General features: G+C 35.4%; 2 protein-coding genes across 4 annotated transcripts in view; both read right to left on the bottom strand.

Annotated features, from left to right (window-relative positions):
• The window catches only part of LOC124444734 (exocyst complex component 6B-like), a 14,008-nt gene extending 8,929 nt beyond the window's left edge, over positions 1–5,079 (bottom strand). Inside the window, exons 1-14 of the mRNA XM_046995369.1 lie at positions 4,886–5,079; positions 3,897–4,062; positions 3,778–3,825; positions 3,621–3,711; positions 3,085–3,130; positions 2,565–2,627; positions 2,413–2,494; positions 2,279–2,338; positions 2,048–2,113; positions 1,913–1,987; positions 1,674–1,766; positions 663–709; positions 530–583; positions 6–72 (exon numbers count right to left, since the gene is read on the bottom strand). Of these exons, the coding sequence (XP_046851325.1) occupies positions 6–72; positions 530–583; positions 663–709; positions 1,674–1,766; positions 1,913–1,987; positions 2,048–2,113; positions 2,279–2,338; positions 2,413–2,494; positions 2,565–2,627; positions 3,085–3,130; positions 3,621–3,711; positions 3,778–3,825; positions 3,897–4,062; positions 4,886–4,977 (1,050 nt within the window). The 5' untranslated portion in view covers positions 4,978–5,079. The remainder of the gene's footprint in view (positions 1–5; positions 73–529; positions 584–662; positions 710–1,673; positions 1,767–1,912; positions 1,988–2,047; positions 2,114–2,278; positions 2,339–2,412; positions 2,495–2,564; positions 2,628–3,084; positions 3,131–3,620; positions 3,712–3,777; positions 3,826–3,896; positions 4,063–4,885) is intronic.
• LOC124444736 (probable ATP-dependent RNA helicase DDX56) lies at positions 4,696–14,481 on the bottom strand. Of its 3 annotated transcripts, none has more exons than XM_046995374.1 (23): positions 14,406–14,481; positions 14,285–14,326; positions 14,130–14,206; positions 12,508–12,550; positions 12,288–12,442; positions 12,146–12,218; positions 11,397–11,494; positions 10,399–10,450; positions 10,244–10,282; positions 10,096–10,160; positions 9,976–10,026; positions 9,854–9,907; positions 8,337–8,408; positions 8,105–8,214; positions 7,581–7,652; positions 7,442–7,508; positions 7,267–7,367; positions 7,072–7,182; positions 6,945–7,003; positions 6,671–6,776; positions 6,469–6,566; positions 5,413–5,478; positions 4,696–5,318 (listed from the first exon to the last, which is right to left on the bottom strand). In XM_046995374.1, exons 1-23 carry the CDS (start codon positions 14,466–14,468, stop codon positions 5,295–5,297), a joined length of 1,698 nt encoding a protein of 565 aa, XP_046851330.1. In that variant the 5' UTR covers positions 14,469–14,481; the 3' UTR covers positions 4,696–5,294. The 3 variants fall into 3 exon arrangements, with proteins under 3 accessions (XP_046851330.1, XP_046851331.1, XP_046851332.1); XM_046995375.1 differs by having other exon boundaries at positions 8,135–8,214; XM_046995376.1 differs by lacking the exon at positions 14,406–14,481 and having other exon boundaries at positions 14,130–14,202; positions 14,285–14,313.

Here is a 14,481-nt window from a genome sequence, read left to right as displayed (position 1 = left end):
CTTACAGACTGATTCTTTAAAACAACGGCAATGTTTGCAACAGCCTTGTCCCACATCTCATCAATAGTGCTTCTGTTAAGATAAAAAACTTATTCTTTGATGCAATTTAAAATTTTTTTATGCATGAAACAGATTTCACAACTGAATGTGTTTTGAGATAAAACTGGAGACTTCATTATATAAAAAATACATTCGTACCGCGTTCATATAGTAACCCAACTTACAACCGACTGAAACTGAGAACTATGAGACTTCCCAGCTGCGTCTTGTTGACTAGTACTTAAACATCGTTTCAAAGAACACACGTAGCTAGTTTCATGCAATGTCAAAGAATGAAGTCATTAGTTGAGAACAAACAAAGCTGCTCTGTGTTAACAATCACACATTCCAATAGCGCCGTTTGGAAGATTTCCGTCTTCATTCATCGGCGAAAAAAAGCTTCTTGTTTGTTCATTTGTTGTCTTGTAGGTCCCACACGGCTATTTATACTGTTAAATATTGGACAGCTCGCTATAATTTAGCCCATTACCTGGTGACCAAACCTTGTGTTGTGTGTAATATTGTGTCTTCGACGACAAAAAATCTTTAAAGTAAAAAAAAAAGAAGAAAGAATACGTCAAACGACAAGATCTTGTGAAATTCACAAGCGAAATAGATCTTACCCAACGATTTCATGGAAATACAAGCGATATGACTCGAGAGATTTTCCCTGAAAACATTCGTAATTTAATGAAAACTGTCAAATAAGGAAAACAAAAATAGACGTTAAGTCAATCTTTGAAAAAAGGAAATTTTACAAGACCAAGACTAGAAAATGTTCTGGAATTTTTTCGAAAATATCTGTTCTTTTTTCAACTAGCAGGAGTTTTTTCTCCCCCGAAAATATAGAGTAAATTTAGAAGGTGTTTTAGGGATTTACAGGCAACCACTAACTGCGATAATCAAACGCTTGCTTCCAATAGTTAATAATGAAAGGAAGTTCGTTTGAAAAATATTTACTCACACGAAGTTTTAAGTAAGTTTGGTAGAAACTTTCGAACTTATAAATTTTTTGCCGAGAATTCAAATACTCCATCCAGGCCCTAAGAAAAACCGATCAAAAGAAAAGCATGCAAAGTGTTTGTCAAGTGCCTACGTTATACGAAAGATTTTGAATTATAGGAATTTTATAGCGAGCCACATTACACGATTGGTCATATTAAAGAATCTTGAACGCGATTCCCTCGACATCAAAAGTTGCCATAGTAAGTTAAAAATAGAAACTTCAGGGAAACATGAATATTTACAAGAGCAATAATTTTGCTTTTTAACACAACTTAGAGTGCAATTTTGAGGACACAAATAGCAATGATGCAGGAGAAACATGAGCATGTAAGGCGGAAAATGTAATCAACGACAACAGATTTCTTTTTACTCTTTACTAGATAACCATGAAAAAAGGCAAGTTTGAGAGCTAGTATGCACAGGGAGAGGTGTTTGCCCCATAAAACTGGGGGGGAGGTAGAAAGAAGGGGGTGGTGGTGAAAGTCACTCGGGACGTGCCGAAACAAATTAACTTATATAGCTATCGATTTAAAATTGTCATGAAAATAGGGGGGTGCAATTCTACCGTTGTCCCCCCCTGGCTACGATTCTGATACTGCACACACTACCCAATGAACAACAACACATACGGTTGTTGAACTGCTGCCGGTTGCTTCGACAACAAGTCTTGCTTGCTTCCGTCTCTGCTTCCGATAGTAATCAATGTAGGTATCTCGCAGACCCTAAATGACGTCACAACTCGATGTTAGAAATTAAAAAGTAACTCTTCGAGTGCAGTAAACAACAGCAAAAAGCAACTCTTCGACTGCAGTAAACAACCGCAAAAAGAATGACATCTCAGGATACTTGATGAGAGCGAAATACTTACTAAAACAGTGTAAATATGTAGACCTCTGTAGACAGGAGAAAAGTCGACCAATTCATGAGCGCTTGAGCAAGATTCCTATAAAATTCTTAGGTTACAATCCTTTTAAATTTTGGAAAAAAATTTTTGTTATCATACTTCGTCTTTTTCGAAAGGATTTTCACCGACTCCACGCAAAACGGACAAGTTGTGTCTTTTCTGAGCCTTAATCATGAAAAAATACAAATCAACATATTGATCACAGGATCCTCCATAAATCCACATGTTAAACATGCGATCCTCCATGGATCCACATATTAAACATAAGATCCTCCATGGATCCACATAATAACCATGTGATCCTCAACTGAAAAACACAGATCAAATCACCTGCTTCATTGCAATTGCTCCTAATTTCTTCGAATGCTCCCTAATACCAGCAAGAAAATCCTAAAACAATATTTCAATGAGCATTAACAAAGTGATGTCATATTATAATTATATAAATTCTCACGTTCTCTCACCCTCAAGTCGGACATGGCTGCATCCTTAATGTTCTCCCGAAAAATTGGAATACGTGAACTCATTATTGTAGCAAAACGAAAACTAAAAAAGGAAAATGTCGGTGTCTACAGATTGCATACTAATATATGTAGTATATAATCCATTTGAGTACCTGCTTATCCTGGGAAGATATGTATGTTCCAGTTGTTCAAGACTTTTCAATGCAGGATAATATCTATAAATGATCAAATGAAGAATATAATTTAAGAAATAAAAGATGTTTACAGTGTTTGCATGGGCTTATGTAAACCAAGGAGATCTTTGGAAGAACTCGAGAGCAGATCAGCAAGCCCAACACTGAAGGTTGACAAACGTCTCTGAGGTTTACATAAGCCAGTGCAAATACAAAAAACATCTTTTATTTCTTTTATAAAACAACAATGCGAAACAGAGAAATTTCCAACAAACAACATTATAATTTTTCCTCTAAAATGCATTCATGAATAAATTGAAAATTCTCTTTGTAATCAAATTGATTGATTTGATTGATTGAGCTCAGATTGGTTTTCACTGGTTAATGCAAACACAGCTATAGACCAATCCCCACATGCATTGTATTGTTTTTATTTTATAAAGAAGTTTGCTTAATCTTTGTTGACACAAATTTTAGTCAAAATTTTTACAACTCTTACCTTTTACGATCTAATTGCTCTTGTAACTTAGCATACATTTCCAACACTAAAAAAGAAAGAAAAGTTAGAACATGGTTCCGTAATATTTTAAAACATATGAAGTAAAATAATTAATGCGAAGTAAAACAATTCATGAGAAGTTAAAATAATTAATGGCAGTAAAATGCTTAATATGATGTGAACTATATAAATAAAAATACTTACAAGATGAGGGAGAGGGAGGGGAGAGAGGGGGGAAGGGGGAGGAAGGGGGAAGGATGCAGCCATCCTAGCCTTGGTTAGAGCAGCTGCAGGAAGCTTGTCAAATTTTTTTAGGAAGCAATCAAGCTGATTGTGATTGATGGAGCAGACTTCAAACAATACTCTCAATCATTGTAATTGTAAAATTTACCAAAGCAGGGCACAGCAACACCAACATAGAAACCACCAAAACATAACTCAAATTAAATCACCTCACGGTGTAAAATTATCCTGGATCCATCCCTCGTATAAAAACAGTGATGCGAAATATAATAGTGATGTAAAAAAGTCCATACCTGGCAAACACAATGTAATCTTCTCTATTGTAGATGCAATGTTTCTTTGCATGTAGCGACATTCAATTAAGTTGGCCACTTGTCTTGCAAGCTAAAAACATTAAAAATTTACTCAACACTATGCCAAGAAGACTCTGCAAATGTCAAATCTTCAAACCTCATTTCCGGAATCTTTAAATGATCCATTTAAAACTGTCACATATTCCTGTAGAAGATGAAATATCATTCATTATCCATCATTATCCAAAGTATCACATCAAAAGTAACATATAATACCTTCAACTTGTAGGTATCTCCTTTCACATTGAGGAGTTCGTTAATAGATTCAATGAATCCTTGGTAATGAAAATTACACATCTTTTCAATTTCCTTATCATGCTGTTTGATACTTTCTTCGAGTTTTTTCATAAACACTTCGTGACCTTCGCTTTTATACACAGTTCTGAAACATAATTAATTCTTGCCTTGAGAAATTAGGACAAAAATGGGGTCAAGGCCTGCTCAGACATTTGCAAACTTCTTTACACACCAATTATAAAACATAGCAGAGTGTTTCCTTAAATAAATAATTTATGACATTAGGCTCAATGACAGTGTGAAACCTGTTATTTTCTAGCATGATAAAACAAGTCTTAGAAGTTTAATAGTAATCTCTAATCCATATAGTTTTGTTTCTAGCTTTTGATAAACAGAAGTATGGAATGAATGAAGCTTTAGATCTCTTGGTTACAGAATTGTTCACTTTAAAAATATATAATATACGAACTAGTGATCTTTCTTTCATGGGACTTCTTGGTCAAGGAATTGTTCACTTTAAAAATTAAAAATATGTAATATACGAACTAGTGATCTTTTTTTCATTAAAGCATAAGACACTCTCACTCTCAGCACATCGAGAAGCGCGAGGATCTATAATATGCTATATATACAACACAACATTTCTTTTATTCTGAAACTTTTTTATGCCGTTATATTTTGGTTATGCTGATTACAAAAAAAGAAAAATTATTTTCCCAACAGTGGCATGCAACGTTTGTCATTGAGTTACACAGGCACAACACCAGAAATGACTTTATTTGACGGGTGAGATTTATTGAAAGAAAATTAACAGAATGAACACATTACATATACTTTTAAAACAAACCTGGTTCATCCCAAGTAGCAAGTTTAAAAATTTTGTTTCACTCAAATAAATCAAAATTACACCAAGAACCTTCACGCCACACTTACTTCCACTTATCAGAGTTAATTTAAAGTGGCCTTACTTCAATGTTGGTCCCACAGGACCATCGCTGCTTTCAATTTCCCCAAGAAGTGTATCGTATTGTGATGGACCACTCTGTACTTCAACCTCCATAACACTCACTCAATATTTCCCTTTAATTTTTGGATAAATTTGTGTTTTCAAAGAACATTTCTCTATTCACTGACAACAGAGAATATCTTTAGTATGGAATACAGGAGCCTGCAGTCAGTATAACAGCGTAATTTGTCATGTACTTTATGTCAATCATTTCTATCACGTTTTAAGTAACACAACCAATCAACTGCTTCACGCAATTCTTCAATTCATAAGTTAAAACTAATCTTGAACTTTTCTTGTACATCAGAAAAGAGCAACGCTTCTCCAGCTCATACTTCAAATTCCACTTCTGTAATCGATCAGATTTCTTTTTACCTCTTCTTCTTGCGTCTTTTCTACACAAAAATATTTCAAACTCAGTTTCAAATTACCGAAAAAGTTCTGAGAGGAGAATGAAAGCAAAAAAATATCGATTTCAACTTCGGCTACCTTATTGTCGTTGGGTTTTTGATTGTGCGAAGCCTTAAATGTTCGTAACGGATCCACTTTTTGTTTCTAAACATGTAAAACGTACGTGTGAGATGTAAAAAATCCTAAAATTAAGGCGGATTCTCCTTACATGAAATATTTTCATAGTAATTTTCTCACATTTAAGATAACGGAAATCCGCCATAAGTCATCATTACCCAGGCGCGTCGCGAGGTTGTTCAAACTGGGGAGGGGGTGGGGGTGGGGGACGATGCATCTGCCAAAGGTGTGACACTTAAATTGGGGCTTGAAGGAGTGCTCCCTTAAAAAATGTTTGATTGTATGCTCTCTAAGACGCTGTTTTTTTCAGGCAGGCTTTATAATAATCTAAAATCCACACGTGTTCAAAAAGGAAGGTTTTAGTCACATGTGTCAACAAATGTATTCAAGGCAATCTTACAGGAAAACGTTGGGACACGCCCCCCCCCCAGTTCCTTCCCTGGCGACGCCACTGAAAGAGTTTTCACAGAGCGTACATTGAAGTGACCCCCTCTCCCACAAAAAATTTGTTAGATAATCTATTAATTCCAATGGGCAAATTCTAGTCAGCACTCTTTCATTTTAGATACTACAAGCCTCCGTTAAATAGATACCTTTGTGACTACAACTTGGTCTCCGCTTATGAGAAGTTCTAAGAGGTAATATTTTATAGACATAGTACCGAAAGTAGCGTCCGCTTACGGCAGGTGTCCGCAAGTAGCTAGTGGTTCCACCGTTGAACTAAAATACATTGAACGCTACCTGTAATAGAAAAGCCTAGTAAGTTTTTGAAGCCAAATTTTACACCCAGACACGCGTGTGCAGTTCAAATCAATTTCCACTCCGCGAGAGAGTCTGGAAACACTAAGCACGCGTGTCTTGGTGTAAAGATTTGGCTTCAATTATTTGCTTCAGAAGCGTTGCCATGTATTTTAGTTCAATGGGTTTCACTGTATTAGATAATATATTACATGAAATGGCTTTGAAAGCTCCGTAGGAGGATAGGATATGACTTTTGCGGTTTGATCATCGTTTTACCTTAAAATTAGAGGAACGCCGATTTTTATGAAACGTCACGAAACTTCTTTTTCGTCTTTCAGATGATTTGTTTAGAGAAGGTTTCATGGTCTCCGGGACTAAACAATGAACAAAAATAACATCCGAGACGTCATTTTCATAGACATATTTTGATGTGAATTGAAAGTAATGGAAAATTTCAAGACATTTTGGACTTTATTACCAAGATAATCGGGAATGTGTCTCAGATGCGGCTGAATTTTCGTTGGATGAAGGACTTTATCGTGACGTAATAGTTGAAGATCACGTGGATTGTCCTCGAAAAACGCCTATTAAACCACGAAATTGAAGATGTAGAGCAGTGGACAATTATCAGTGAAGACGTCTGTTGCAGTAGTGAAGGCAGCCGTTTTTTACTCCAGCAATGGAAACATTTTTATGTTTAATTCATGGGAGACAATCGATCAAACTTTCCAAAGATTAACTTTGTACGTCACCTTTAATTTCTCAGAATTTAAAATTTCCGTTTTTATTTCCTTTAATCTCGCTTCTCGAACTATCACAGAAGAAAAAACATCTTAAGACACAAAAAAATCCACGGAAAATACAAGTACATGACCCTACTTGATGCTTTCGTTACCGCTCGCAGAGCATCCTGGGAACGGTAACGGAATCCCTCGATCTCGTCCATTTTGAATTTAAACGGCGTAAAGAGCTTCTCGTCGGCGGAAGAAACTATTTGAAAGAAAATTACAACATAACTCATGCACTTTTATCAACTGAATGACATCATTTGTGATTATAGGTTTTTCTCGTTACCAGAGTTCGGAGATAATCGTTCTTCAACGGCAGTGATCACTTTCTCGTCGGATGACGTCACAAGCGAAAGAGCATTACCAGTATTGAAGCCTCGAGCAGTTCTAACGTGGAAAGAGAACACATCAACAAAAAGCGAGTGGACGAGACCTTCAAACTTGCTCGAGTGTAAACCCACCTGCCAACTCTGTGAATGTAGTTTTCGACAGTTTTGGGAAAATCGAAGTTCACGACATTTTCAACGTCTGCAAACGTTAAATCACGGCATTGTAATAAGGAAATATACAAAAATGACAGAGATCAATTAGATGATTCACCTTGAAAATCGATTCCCCGTGAAACGCCAAATTCTTTATCCTTAGGTTGCCCTGTGGCACTTCTACATGACGCTGGTGTAACGTTAAAGAAAAAACTGTGCTTTCATTGTTGATCATAATGTCAAATGATAAAGACTGAAGAGTGGTAAAAATATAGTTAAAGCATGATAGAGAGTGGTAAGTATGGTAGAAAGGGGCAAAGAGTGGTAGAGAGTGGTTAAAATAGTAAATAGTGATAAAGAATGGTAGAGAAAGTGGTGAAAATGGTAAATAATGGTAAAAAATAGTAAAGAGTAGATATGAAATGAATAAGATGGAGTGGTAAAAATGGTGAAAGGAAAATATAAAATGAATGGAGGAATGGAAGAGGAAATGGTAAATATGGAGATGGAGAGGAAATGGAAGGAGGAAATGGAATGGAAGAGTGGAAATGGAAATATGGAAGGAATGGTGGAGGAAGGAAGATGGTAAAAGAATGGAATTAGGAATGGGATATAGGAATTGCTTGGTTAAAGATGGGATACATAGGAATTGCTTGATTAAAGATGGGATACATTTGGAACGTTCCGCACTTTCATCTGCTGCAATTATGTAATCATATATTCCTTTATTGAATTCCTCGACAATATGGCACCTGAAAAGAGAATGTAAAATTTTCCTGGTCTTAAAAACCATCATGGCGTTTATAATACGTACGCAAAATTTCGGTTAGAACTCGCACCTCGCCCCCCCCCCTCTCTTGAGAAGGCAACTTACCTTGAATTGTGAGGCAGTTCCGAATTCAACACACAAGATTTAATTGAAAATTGTTCAAGAAATAGTTTCAATCTAAGATATAAAGATAACAAAACTTTTCCAAAAATATCCTTACAAGATCATTCATATAGTTCATTAATACTGAATAGCACCTCCTACAACTCACACTTCGCTAACTTCAAGACCGTGTGGAAATGTGAACAAAACTTTGGTAATTTGCAAATGTGTAAATTTATCTGTAGCATCGATCAAGACCGCGTGGAAATGTGAACAAAACTTTGGTAATTTGTAAATGTGTAAATTTATCTGTAGCATCGATCAAGACCGCGTGAAAATGTGAACAAAACATTGGTAATTTGTAAATGTGTAAATTTACCTGTAGCATCGATCAAGACCGCGTGGAAATGTGAACAAAACTTTGGTAATTTGTAAATGTGTAAATTTACCTGTAGCATCGATCGAGACCGCGCGGAAATGTGAACAAAACTTTGGTAATTTGTAAATGTGTAAATTTATCTGTAGCATCGATCAAGACCGCGTGAAAATGTGAACAAAACTTTGGTAATTTGTAAATGTGTAAATTTATCTGTAGCATCGATCAAGACCGCGTGAAAATGTGAACAAAACATTGGTAATTTGTAAATGTGTAAATTTATCTGTAGCATCGATCAAGACCGCGTGGAAATGTGAACAAAACTTTGGTAATTTGTAAATGTGTAAATTTATCTGTAACATCGATCAAGACCGCGTGGAAATGTGAACAAAACTTTGGTAATTTGTAAATGTGTAAATTTATCTGTAGCATCGATCAAGACCGCGTGAAAATGTGAACAAAATGTGTAATCTGTAAATCAAGAATGTGAACAAAATTTAATGTGTAAATTTATCTGTAGCATCGATCAAGACCGCGTGGAAATGTGAACAAAACTTTGGTAATTTGTAAATGTGTAAATTTATCTGTAGCATCGATCAAGACCGCGTGGAAATGTGAACAAAACTTTGGTAATTTGTAAATGTGTAAATTTATCTGTAGCATCGATCAAGACCGCTTGAAAATGTGAACAAAACTTTGGTAATTTGTAAATGTGTAAATTTATCTGTAGCATCGATCAAGACCGCGTGGAAATGTGAACAAAACTTTGGTAATTTGTAAATGTGTAAATTTATCTGTAGCATCGATCAAGACCGCGTGGAAATGTGAACAAAACTTTGGTAATTTGTAAATGTGTAAATTTATCTGTAGCATCAATCAAGACCGCGTGAAAATGTGAACAAAACTTTGGTAATTTGCAAATGTGTAAATTTATCTGTAGCATCGATCAAGACCGCGTGGAAATGTGAACAAAACATTGGTAATTTGTAAATGTGTAAATTTATCTGTAGCATCGATCAAGACCGCGCGGAAATGTGAACAAAACTTTGTTAATTTGTAAATGTGTGAATTTATCTGTAGCATCGATCAAGACCGCGCGGAAATGTGAACAAAACTTTGGTAATTTGCAAATGTGTAAATTTACCTGTAGCATCGATCGATTCCGTTGACAAATATCAAAGTCTTTCCCAAAACGAGCCTGCGTAATGTTGAATATGGTGAAAACAAGTGGAAAATAATTTCCTCAGTACGACAATATAAACGTACTTCAATTTCAAAAGAGCGTAAATGAGTAAAAATTTGTCGTCTGTTTCACATCTACGAGGTAAAAAATCGTCATTCGTGAGAAAAAAAAATCAGAAAATGAATTATCACGAAACTCGTTACTTGATTAAGTATTGGTTTAAGCCGCCATTTTGGGAAGCATCAGTACTGTCCAACTTTACAATGACCTTAAAAAAACACGCTTTGTTTAGTTTCCATTGGTTGTCAAAAAATACGTGTAAAAAATCACCACACTTCACAATTAACATACTGGGTTGTGCAACACCAATTTCTTCAGCTCGCTCACTTCCTACAAAACATGAGGATTTGATATAAGGATTCAATAGGATTCGATGGGATTTCATAAAGAATCGACATAGTTCAGCGGGAACAACACGGTATCTAACTCAATGCTTTTCATTTCACCTCCGACAAAGTTGCGGACATCAAGCATGCCTGATAAATCTTTGGAAGATAACTATTAATTAGAAAAAAAATCTCAATTGAGAACGACAAATAATTTTTCCATAATTTCGTGAGAGCACAATAGTCATAAAACATTTAAAATAGACGACAAATTTCTTCAAAGCAAACATGTTTCGGCATACTTTATGCCCTCTTCAGTGATTCACTTCGCACTGAAGATGGCATAAAGTATACCGAAACATGTTTGCTTTAAAGAAATTTGAAGAATGTTATATGCAGTGCGATGTTTGAAATTAAATGAAGATATGATCTTCGCACTTTGCTGGACAATTTAAGCAATTATCTCATGAACCTGAAAAATTCAGGTGACTCAATCCCATTGAGTCACCTGAATTTTTCAGGTTCATGAGACAATTGCTTAAATTGTCCAGCAAAGTGCGAAGATCATATCTTCATTTAATTAAAGAAATTTGTCGTCTATTTTAAATGTTTTATGATAAATAATTTGTTCGTCTAAACTAAAATTGGACTTTCTTCACATCCAACTTAATCTATTATCGTATATTCCGGGTGCTAAATAGTTTCCTTTTTAAAATTTATGAATCAACCAAACATTACGACTGCACGCAAAGGAACTATTTGAGAATAACGCTATAAGAGGGCGCATGAGCCCAAGTATACGTGTCCTAAGATTAGATGAAAACGGTGGACCAAAGCCTGAATCATACCTGAATAAAGTATTTCGCTTTTGGCGGGAAATTTTAAAAAATATATTTCCCAAATTTAATGCGAAAATCTTTCCGTAGGTACTAAAAAATGCGTTCGCGTGTCAGTTTTTACCATACAGAAAAAAATTACATCACAATCTGACTTAGGTTTTGATACACTCGTCTTCTAAAGCTACTCTGTATTTTCAGAAACTTCCTGCAATTGATTTTGTTGTTGCAGTTCTCGTGAGAAACATAAAACGACGGAATTTCAGCAAAAATTATGTCAACCTCGTCAATGTCTTGATCTCTTTTTCGTAGCCATAGGAAAACAATAAATCCGCCTCGTCGAAAACAAGCATGTTCAATGATTCTTTCAGATTGAGATTCTATATTCAAACAAAGACGCATATCAGAGAAAATAAACACTTTCCAACAACAACAACGTCTTCCAATTCGAAGAACCAAGACGGAATGACAATCTTAATGTAAGACGTCCAACAGCGAGGCTCAACATAACGGCGAAAATATCATCGGTCAAGATGACCTCGGTCAACTCCGGTATAGCTCGGTGAAAGACGATCACGAGCTAATACACCGAAAACGTGAAAAAGTACATTTTTTCCCAAAACTATCGATTCTCATGTTTGACGTTCTTTGCCAACACACATATAAATTTTGGTGCATGAGGATGGATGAAGCAAACCTAAGCAGAACATATTCTTAAAACGACGAAGCCTTCGATCCAAGCTCACTCGGCTTGGCACATACTCACAAGAGCAAATACTTTTTTTTGTATTGAAGTTGACGTTCAGCATTTCAAAAGAACATTAAAAAGAAAATCGATTTATAGTAGCAGTGGACGACCTGTGGGAAAGTGACTGTTCAAAATGACCGACGAGGACATAAACTGGCCTCGATAGGCATTTTTGGTACATAGGTCAATGTCCGCTATCCGGTCGTGATTTTGAGCCCCGCAATAATAGCTACATTCAAGTATCCTATTTCAAACGAGAGAAAGATAAAGAATAGGAACTAACTAGTGCCTGAAGATGGCCGAGGATACGGCTTGGAGTGCCGACCAGCACGTCAGGTTTTTCTAACAATAAAGGTCTACACAAGAAAAATGATAAAAATACTTAAAAAAGACGAAGGATGCAAAAAAAAATTAACATGACGTACCTCATAACATCCAAACTGTTTTGTGCGACATCAACAACACGAACGTCACGAGAACAATAAGACGTAAGATCTTTTATATTCTTGCTGGCTTGTTGAGACAGTTCCTTTGTCGGTACGAGTATCAACGCCTTTACACCCAACACGTTTCCATCCTCCTGATGGAGTATTGGTAATGAGTAATTCAAAATAATTTTAATAAACAATCGGACAGCAAACAAACCTTTTTATCGCGAAGGATTTTTTGAATGATTGAAATGGCATATCTAAAACATAACTTAAGCAGTAAGCGAACCAGTTTTGGGTCAAGAAACATATGTACATCTTTAATATCTTGACTTCAGTGTGCGAATTAACGGTGTGCAATGTGCAATTTGCACATCGTTTTAGCTAAAATGAAAACAATTGCACATCACTTTTTCGAACGATATGCAAAAAACTTCTTTATTGATTACTACCACATAAATTGAAAAAAGATTTCAAGCTTAATCCTTAGTGATCTTTACTTTATAAACGAGTGCCCTGCACGACATTAAAATCCATGTTGACACAATGTCATAAAATTCAAAGACGTTGTCACTTTGAGACTGGGAAGTCTGTCAACAGTCTACATACATAGTGCTTATATGCTTATGACAATAGGGGTGTAATACATTAATGTAAATTTTTGCATTTGCGTTGTTTTGTAAACCTTTATGTACTGTTTTTGGCATCATAGCTATTTTGAGTATTTTCAGTAAAATCAAGAAACATTTTGATTTAAATTTTTAAAAAAAGGCAAAAAAAAATGTAAATAAGCCAAATTTGAAAAATAAACCAAAGGGAATTTTGATTTTAAATAAGCCTAACGTGAGAAAAAGAAGCCAAATTTGGCTCAAAATATTAAGCCACTGGCAATCTTCATCAGCCATACTTTTTGCTTTTACATATTGTTTGTAATATGACATAAATATGATGTTTTTACCGTAAGTAAACAACAAGGATGTTACTGTTAATAATCAGAAGGCCGTAAATCATAAGAATTTGTGAACGTTTAAAAATGTTATTTAGCAATTAGCGCTGTATAATAATTAACGCGATATCGATTTGATTATGCCTCTAAAGAAACACTTTTCCCAAGGAAATTGCACATCATTTTTTCTCAACCAATTCGCACACTGCTTGACTTGCATGCCATTTTTTTGTCATTCACTATACTATGGTAACATTTTTTTCTGATGAAAAAAAACATGTTTTGATACGTGCACAAGTCATTTTGAAAACAAAGTGAATTTTTGTTCCCCGTAGAATTAATGCTTTGACGAATGAAAGTACAACATATGAGACATTCCAGCTGGTACTTTGGCAAAATATTTTTATGAATAAGTTGGGAAATGTGGCTACATTATGGAAAGCTAGTACAGTATAATACAATTATTGCTCTGAGAAACGACTCACTGTCCAAGTCATTTCTCAAGCTACGTAGTAAAATTCAAAATATGAAGCCGTCGTTTTGCCAACAAGCCTGGCATAGACAACAATGTAAAAGAACATTACAATCAAACGCTATTGATATGATTTTAAAAACAGATTTCATGTCAAACTGTGCATTGTTAATTTTCACTCACAGATAGCAATGCAGGCAATGAATACCTAATTGTTTTTGTGAAGATTTCAGTCTCAGTACAAACAGTGGAAATAAAATACTAAATACTTCAAGTACCACATTCAAACTCATATGTTAACATTGTTGATATTTTCATGAATCAACATATTGTAAAATAAAATAACCATGAGAGAGTTGGGGGATAATGCACTATGAGTATGAGAATCTGAAAATGCAATCATATTCATGTTAGAACTTACACCGCAGTTTTCCCAGATCCAGTATTTGCGCGAGCCAAGAGATCCTTGCCTTCCAAAGCCAACGGTATAGCAACTTCCTGGGAAAAGATAACATCGCACAGTAAATGCCGGCAATTGGGACATGACCATGATAAAGAGTGGTTCAATTTACTCACCTGAATGCGTGTTGGTCTGGCCCACTTTAACTTAGCTATTGCCTGTAAACACAAAAAATTTGATAGTAAAAATCGAGGTTTTTAACATTTACAAACTATCTGCACGAAAAAACATTTATACCTTCAGCAAACGATCGTCTAAACCGAACTCGTGAAATTGTTTGACATTGCCTTGCTCAGCCATGTTGGAAAAATAA

The sequence above is a fragment of the Xenia sp. Carnegie-2017 genome, unplaced genomic scaffold (genome assembly GCF_021976095.1).
Source record: "Xenia sp. Carnegie-2017 unplaced genomic scaffold, XeniaSp_v1 HiC_scaffold_21, whole genome shotgun sequence".
Taxonomy (NCBI): Eukaryota; Metazoa; Cnidaria; class Anthozoa; order Malacalcyonacea; family Xeniidae; genus Xenia; species Xenia sp. Carnegie-2017.
Note: the sequence above shows the minus strand (reverse complement) of the source record. Positions and strands in the feature narration are given on the sequence as shown.